Source organism: Asterias amurensis, chromosome 18, assembly GCF_032118995.1.
Source record: "Asterias amurensis chromosome 18, ASM3211899v1".
In the NCBI taxonomy this organism is placed as follows: domain Eukaryota; kingdom Metazoa; phylum Echinodermata; class Asteroidea; order Forcipulatida; family Asteriidae; genus Asterias; species Asterias amurensis.
The window spans coordinates 6430167-6439169 of record NC_092665.1 but is presented as its reverse complement, the minus strand read 5'-3'; the positions used below and the strand labels follow the sequence as shown (position 1 = coordinate 6439169).

General features: G+C 39.0%; 1 protein-coding gene and 1 pseudogene across 1 annotated transcript; one reads left to right on the top strand and one right to left on the bottom strand.

Annotated features, from left to right (window-relative positions):
* Nucleotides 1-1421: 1421 nt before the first annotated feature.
* Nucleotides 1422-2414, bottom strand: LOC139950965 (uncharacterized). Its single transcript, XM_071949793.1, has one exon. The coding sequence runs from the start codon at nt 2412-2414 to the stop codon at nt 1422-1424; it is 993 nt and encodes a 330-aa protein (XP_071805894.1).
* Nucleotides 2415-8402: 5988 nt separating this feature from the next.
* Nucleotides 8403-9003, top strand: part of LOC139950964 (alkaline phosphatase-like) — a 152358-nt pseudogene continuing 151757 nt past the window's right edge.

Here is a 9003-nt window from a genome sequence, read left to right as displayed (position 1 = left end):
TCAGTTAATATGTTGTGTATTCTAACGTTAATGCAAACATTAATAATGTAAAGCGCATTGTAAGGCACATTGTAAAGCGCATTGATATGGCAAGTTTACTATTTATAGTTTCTCCCTATTTCTCCACACCATGTAAAGCTTCAGTCTTTACCTAAGTGGATTATGGTTTATTTAGAAAAAAAAATTGTAGAACAATATGTATCAATAATATGTTATGTAATCTAACGTTAATTCAAACATTAATAATGTGTTTTTGACGACCTGTAACGTTATTGTTTAATTTTACTGTCAACGAACTTTTTCTGTAGTAAGGGAGATCAAAGAATAATGCAATAGTGTGTAACAAGCTGGTATTCCGAGAGATTAAGTCACAATCAAAGTGAGGAAAATCATGATTTCCAAATGCACACTAAGATGGTGTATTTTGTTGGTATACCTTTTTACAGCAAGATTGGTTTAATGCCATTTTGACGGTTAAAGCAATCGCTGTACAGAAATGTACATCCCCTCTTTAACAAGTTATTGTGACATCATCAAACGTTTTATACAAAGGTTGTTCAAAACGAATACCGAAACGTTTCATCTGCATTCAAAAAAAAAAAAAAAAAAATGCTCTCTCATCTAAAAACAAACAAACGCAAAACTACGAGGAAGAATTGTACACTTCACCATATCGAGACGTGTTCGGGAAAATACGGCACAATACAAATGTCTTCCGGTAACTTGACAACGCTGTATCCTTTTGATCACAAGTTATCATTAGTTTAAATTCATAAGTATTAACAAAATCAACAGAAGACAACTGTAACCGGTTTTTATGTGAAATATTTCTATGTTGTTGCTTCAACAGGGTGCAGCTGTAGTCACCAATTTAATATTTGGAAATACAAAATGACCGGCGAAACAGGCGGCCATGATGAATTATGTTTTTTGCTGTCTCTGCCTGTATCAAGGAAGGTGAATTGCTTTGCTTTTCTTTACTACTTACTAAACTATCCAGTTTGTTTGTGTTTTATTTTTAGTAATTTCAATGTTAAACTTTTTTTTCGGGAACAAATAATTAAAAGTCGTCATCAAGTACTTATTAAAGCACCCTTGGAAATTGACATTGAAAAGTAGACGTAACCAATTTCCTCAAAAGTTCTATAAAAAAAGCGATACACTGATATTTAAAGCACTGTTAACGTGACAAAACAAAACATGTTTTCTTCACAATAAACATGTTTGCAAAATTACGCTTTAAAACATAACGTCTTTTATCAAATTAATTATCCTATATGCATTAAAACATCATCTAAACAAACTGCCCAATTTTAACACAATTAACTAGTGATTATTACATTTTGGAACACTATATAAAGCCCTTTTTATAAAGCGTTGTCTAAAACATCAAAACGTTTCCGTGTGTTTTTATGTTTGATTTAGATTTCGTACAGCAGGAATCCAGTAAAAGACGTGTGATGGTGAGAGTTACTATATACTGAACCGTCTACAGCTAAGTGAACTTGATCTCCATAGAGCAGGGGAATCACTGCACTGCTGCTCACATGTTGGTAACCTGCAGCGTTTACATCCCCTGTAACAATGGTGGTACCGTTCTTCTTCAGGTAGACCCGTAGGTTAGACCAACTTGATGATTTATGGACTGAGAACATCAATACATATACCCCAGGCACATTACACGTAAACGTGCCGTTATTCAAGTTGAAATCAGTCCCTTCCTCTGAAAACAGTAACTCTTCAAAGGGCAGAGGATCATGGGCGGGTGGAGGCCCGAAGGGGGTATTCCTCACTGCAGTGAAGGCGGACCGTCGCGAACTACATTCACCTGCTTCACCAGTCTGTCCAGCTGGTCCAGGTTCACCCCTCTCTCCCTTCAGACCATTCATCCCAGACAGACCTCGAAGTCCCTTTCTGCCCTGTTGACCGACTCCTTGCTCTCCCTTCAGTCCATGATCCCCTTTAGCGCCTGGCGCACCAACCAGTCCATCTGACCCGATGTCTCCATTTCCCCCGGGCTCACCTGCTTCGCCGGTCTGTCCAGCTGTTCCAGGTTCACCTCTCTCCCCATTCAGACCATTCATTCCAGGCAGACCTAGAGGTCCTTGTTTCCCTGGTTGACCGACTCCTTGATCTCCCTTAAGTCCAGTATCCCCTTTAGCGCCTGGCTCACCAACTAGTCCATCTGACCCCTTGTCTCCTTTAGCCCCAGGTTGACCTACATCACCAGGGGACCCTACAAGCCCTTGGCCATGGTTCCCATTTGACCCGGGAATTCCCGGTATACCGGCTGGGCCCTGGCAGCAGGAGTTACACGTCATCTCCGGATCAGGTGAAACTGCTGTTTTAGCCACCATGAACGGAACTTGCAAAATACCAAGAAGAAGGGGCACTGTTGATATGGTAATCTTCATCTGTAATTTAATAGAATAAATAAAACAAACGATGAAAACATGCAGACATAGAAGGCGCTGCTCTAGCGGTGACCACCAGTTTTGGGTCAGCTCCAATTTATTCACATTTTCCATGTGTTTGTGGAAGTTATTTATCACCACTTTCTACATTAACCACGTTTTATTCAATTTGTGTTTCGCTGGGCTGAGCATGTGTGTGTTAAATTATGTACCTGGCCGTATTGATCGTAAGTGTTCTCTTGCGTTGAGCTAAATAATCGCTCCACACAACAAAGTGACTACCGCTACACACTTGAGAACCTACTTAGCTTTCTGCAGGGTGCCGTTGGCTCGTTTGATCTTCAACATATTGAACATCGTGTTGAAATGCTCCCCAATGACACCCAAACAACTTTCAGACAATAATAAACAACTTTAAAAGTAGGAAAAGAGGGAATATGGGTGTTGAGGAGAAAGAAGTTTAATCAGACCGGTAGAATCTTTCTCCAACAATGGTATTGTTCATTGCCGTTCCCTATGCCCCAAAATGGATGAGCTCGTTTAATCACATGCGTAAACACAGAGACTCTGGTATCCTTCACCGAGACATTGTTAGACAATACAACCCAGACTAATGATTTCCATATAGACGGCTTTGGATCTCGGATTCGACTTGACAGAGATTACAAAATTACAGGGAAGATACAGGGTGGGGCGCGTATGCCTCTATATCAACAAGAGATTGTGCAACACAGTGATTGTTTTAGATAAGACCAACACCCTATACATTGAGCTCCTGTCCGTATCACTTCGCTCATTTTATAATCCAAGAAAGATTCCTCAACTTGTCTACATTGTGAGGATTTCTCCTCGTGTAAAAAGATACGATATCTACGAATAGTCTAACTACTGCATAGCGCGCAGCAGCGTATTGCATGGTACCTCGACGTTTGAAATAATAACTGCACTTGGCATCACTGTATTCTCCTTCGAACCCAATTAGTGTATACCGATTTCCCAATACGCTGCCACTACTTAATTTCATCAAAAGTGGTCGTCCGGAACACGTCAAATAATTTCGACATAGGTTCAAAGCATAATCCAAAGACGTATATCGGCGTATTTAGCCGTGATCTTAACTTACGGCACTGTCACACCTTGACGTTTTAGTCAGCGTATGCCGACGTATGACAATTTCTCTTAAACGTTGGCATCCGCTGAACTTTCGATGGACTTTTCAAGTTTGAGCGTATACAGAGCCTATTGATAACGAGTTGGACGTATCCAGACCGTATTAGTAACTTACGTCGAACGTATTTGACGTGTTCCGGATGACCACATAACTTACTAAACTTGTTTCTAAACTTACAGCTACCATGTAATGGTGTATTGGCAAAGTTATGTGAATCGGTATATACAATTTGGATTCGCATGAGGATTAATACGATGTCAAGTGCAGTTATTATTTCAATCGTCGAGAGGCACCCTCTTTATAGGCTACTGTTTGTGATCGTCGGCAAAACGCTGCCCCCGCGCTCTATGCAGTAGTTGGACCATCGTAGAACATAAGTTGTGAACGCCGTCAACACGCTAAGCATTCGTTATGGAAACGCTCTGTGTAAGTTACTTCTACGGTATGAATCCGTCCACCTCCTTATGAATACGCTTCGTATACGCTCAAAATTGAAAAATCCATCGATAGTTCAGCGTATGCCAACGTTTTAGACAAATTTGCATACGTCGGCATACGCTGACTAAAACGTCAAGATGTGACAGGGCCTTCATGAGCCAAACGACTTACATTGACGTGTATATCAGCGTGTTTCATCGTGCTCTTAACTTATACAAAACTTACCCATCACTTATTTGACTTACACCAGCGTACTCGCTAAAATGTTCATACGTTGACATACGCTGGCCAAAACGTCAAGTGACAGCACCTTAAGACAGTGTGCCACCATGTTTTGGCTTACAAAATATGCTGTCATAGTTTTAAACTGTGTCATTATTGTCGTAACAATAATGGAGGATGGTAACAATTTGTCCCCAAACAAGATGAATCGATTATCATGGTAAAATTAAACAATTAATGTTGCATGCTCCGTGACGGGGTCCAGGTTTTGTGTAAACTTTTGGGGCAACCTCGGTTGCCCCTCCCCACGTCGGCTGTACAAAACACCGATCACCATAATAATTGTGAAAGTGTTGCATAATGTTCAATCTTGTTTTGTTTTACCCACAACATAAAACAAAATAACAAAGTGGTCATGTCACACAATGTCATTTCATCAGTACTTGTTGTTAATTTTGTTGAAAGCTTTTGAATGAAGAGTACACACACATTAAAACGAGCAGAATATCAAGCACATTCAACTGAAACTGTCTAGGTAAATTTTTATTGCCCACTATTTGAACAAGACAATGTACAGAATACCAGCGGAACTTGCTGCTCCAAAACGGAAACCACTTGCAAGAATGGTGATAAAAGCCCCAACGACACAACGCTATATATCGTGGTTTCAAAGGGAAATACAACGGCATTACAGTCTGTACCGCCAAACAGTACCACAGTACACTAATGTTGGCAGAGAGCAAGTGACACAAACACTACATGAGAACTTCAGCTGAATACGCTGTTAAAATTAATCCGTCAAAATTACGGTGCTTTGTATACCTGGCAGCCAGGGTGATAGGTATTAAAAGTGCAGTAAATTCCAAAGTGGAGTTTAGCAAACTCAAGGCACAATTTACAAAACTGCTACTGTGAAATTTACTGCATTTTACCTGGCACCAGCTGCCAGGTAAAGCGCCGTAAATGTTACTGCTTTATTGGGTAGAGTGGTGCCCCTTCTTGGGCCAAAACTGCAACCTTCTTGAAATAATAGGCTACCCTAAAATACACTGCATGCATCTAGAAGCCAAAGTCCGGGTCCGACAGTATAACGAGAAACACTTACCTTGATGTTGTGTTATTGTAGTACAAACTTTCTCAGTTTCTCTTTCCGATAAGATGCAAAGTTGTTATGAACACTGCTGCTGGTGCAGCTTGTTTAAATACTGCTGTATTTCCACTGAAGTGGCCATCAGTCTACTTTGGGTTTGATTGACAATCGATGAACAGCCAATCATAGATACATGTTAAAGTCACTGATTGAATGCAGTGACTTACTCTATCATTGGTTTGGACGAGGCTGTATGTTGAGTGGATACCAATGGTTTGAAACTCTACACTACATTGTGTATGTGGTAAAGTCACTGATTGAAAGCAGTGACTTACTCTATCACTGGTTTGGATGAGGCTGTATGTTACCAATGGAGATCAATTTGTACACGCTTTAATGGTATGGTGTTTTTACATGTATATCCGCCCTACTGGGTTGCACTGTGTGATTGCTTCCTGAAGTTCCTGGCCGTTTTCCTTCTATTTCCGCTCAATTGATGTATTTCCCTGATGATTGTGAGTTAAAGTGCAAGTTTATTATCAAAGAAAGAACTGTGTACGCAATATATATTCTGTTCAGATGGATCTCTTTCGTGCTTCCACTCTTTTGAAGTATATGTTTACTAACACTAACTCAGTGTGTTTTTTCCGAAATCGAAATGCAATGACAATGTATTTATAGTAGAGTGCGCCACCAACATAGCAACATTAAAGGCACTGGACACCATAGGTAATTACTCAACAGAATTGCTAGCATAAAGACTTACTTGGTAATGAGCAATGGAGAGATGTTAATAGTACAAAACATTGTTAGAAACGGCTCTCTCTGAAGAAACCTAGTTTTTGAGAAAGAAGTATTTTCTCGAGTTGTTAAAGGTCTCAAACTGAAGGCATCTGAAAGCACACAGCTTGTGCGATGGGGGTGATTTTCCCACTATTCTCTCGCAATTTCGACGACCAATTGAGCTCAAATTAATGTTCACGGGTTTGTTAATTTAAGAATATGTTGAGATACACCAAGTGGAAAGACTCACTAGTGGTTGAAAGTTACCTATTAATGTGTCCTGCCTTTGCCCTTAAAGGGTATTTTTAAACTGATTGTCAATTGTATTCTTTGCTTTCTCAGAGTCTACTACCACCGAAACGCACAAATGCTTTTGGGAAACAAGAATATTCAATGGAGCAGAAACAATCAATATAAACCACAAAAATCAAAAACAATCAAATGAACTTTTGGATGAGATTGAAGTAATTTTGATTGTTTATAAAACACGTATGGCAGGATTCCGCCTTGGGCCGGTGTTTCATGGAAATCTGTCCCCGGAGATTCTGTCCCCATCTTGGGCAACTTCTTTGACATAAAGGACTCGTTCATATATTGAAAATCTCAAAATTGTCAAATGTGCTTAAAGGCAGTGTACACTATTGGTTAATTACTCAAATTAGCATAAAACCTTACTTGGTAACGAGTAATGGGGAGCTGTTGGCAGTATGAAAGACTGTGAGAAACGACTCCCTCTGAAGAGACGTAGTTTTCGAGAAAGAAGTAATTTTCCACGAATTTGATTTCGAGACCTCAGAATTACATTTTGAGGTCTCGAAATCAAGCATCTGAAAGCACACAACTTCGTGCTACAAGGGTGTTTTTTCTTTCATTATTATCTCGCAACTTCGTCGACCAATTGAGCTCTAATTTTCACAGGTTTGTTGTTTTATGCATAGTTGAGATACAGCAAGAGTGAACACTGGTCTTTGACAATATTACAAAAGGTGTTTACACACATTTGCCCCCAGCTACATTCAGAGTACAGACAAGTTGCAAATGCATATTATGAGAGATTTATACAAACTTTGATTAGGATTTATTTAACACAAGTTTGAACTTACAAGTCCATTCCAATTGTTTTGGGCCTATTCATGTAAACCGAAAATGGCTTTGCTATATTAGTAAGAATAAATTGTGCTAAGTCATAGTCTTGAACATTCGTTTCAAACCGGCGGGGTTGTGGTCGTAGATGAAGGACCCGGCCTGCGCCTTCGGCTTAGTCTTTTGTTTGCGGCCAAATTAACGCGGGGTCCAGTGGGAACGGGGCCTAAGATACTGTTGATTTTAGACAAACGCTTAAGACCTCGTACCACTCCCCTTTTCCATTGTTTTACTTATTGTTATGAACTAACAAATATCTGTAAACGCAGGAGAAGATTGTTGAATAAATAAATAGCATTGAAGAAGTCGAGGGCCCAGTAATTTAATAAATACTCCATGCATGTCAATGAGAGGCCTACAATTTATTAACAACGTGTACATTGAGGATCAACTATTTCGAATAGTGCTAAACAAAAAACGCCAAGATATTTTGATTCGGTTATCACAATTTACAGTCCATCATTACGGAATCATCAAAACGTGTATGTAATTAGATTGTATGCACATTCAATCGTTAAGGATTTGTAACGCTGATACGCCATCCGCTATTATTTTACGCGGGGAGGGGTGGGGGTAGGGATGGGAGGGGAGGCGTTGGTGAATCCATTATGACGAATCAAGCCGTTATCACAGATTTAAACATCGTTTTTTTTTTTCCGGAGGGCTTTTGTAACTATTAGTTTTTCGAGGGGATATTTGTTTTTTACAAATCGTATTACAACTCCTCATACAATTATGCTGAAAAACCGTTACAGTAACACAAAGTATAAAAATTACCGACATAGTTTACCACTTTAGTAAAATGCAGAGTTAACCTCGGCACAATACTTTGAAGGAGTCCCATTTTTTGTAAAACTTCACAGTAGATTAATTGGTATTAAAAAATACTGATGTGAAGTTGATGATATTGTACAAGTACCGATATAGATAATGGCCATTTGAAATATGAAATTAAAGTTCAAGACCCGATAATTTATTTCCAAGGTTCAAAAGCCAAAGAATGAATGACATGATAAGTTATTGCTGTTCTATAGTTATGAAGTCTGTAATTTCAAACTGACTATGACCTCAGTCGGATACAAACAGTGACGATCGGTATACACTGTTTCATTACCTCTGATTTTGTTACTTTGATTTCAACATGTTGGATTTAAGATGGTTAATTTGGATCTATATGCTGACTGCAGGAGGCAATGTGCTATCACAAAGTAAGTAGGCATATAATGGTTCTCGCTTGAGTAGAGCCCCATTTGACTTTTCAACGGATCAAAGTTGAATATGATAATGTATGCAGACTTAGTGATCACAGTGTTTCACGCGAGATCTGGTTGTACGAGAGCTCTGTTGTTTTGCTTGTTGTTATCACGTGAATAGAACCCGTGTTTTTGACGCAATGTGCCCTGTTCCATTGTCTTGTATTGATAGTTTAACGACGTACGAACACAACAAATATTACAGCCGATTTTTTTTATCGAAAACACAGAAGATGAGGGTCGAGGAAGAACACACCTTAATCTCATAACAAAATACCCGGTATATGTCTATGCATGTATCGCTGTCTTAATATAACAATAAGGTTTATAACTAATAGGCCAATATAGATATCCGTATAGTGATTAATAGATCATTAAACGAAAATGAATACCCCATAGTCAACAAATGGATGTTTTATTTATAAATGAAAGTGTTTTTTCCAATAATTATTTTTTTAAGAGCACTCTAGGTCAATTTATTCTATTTAC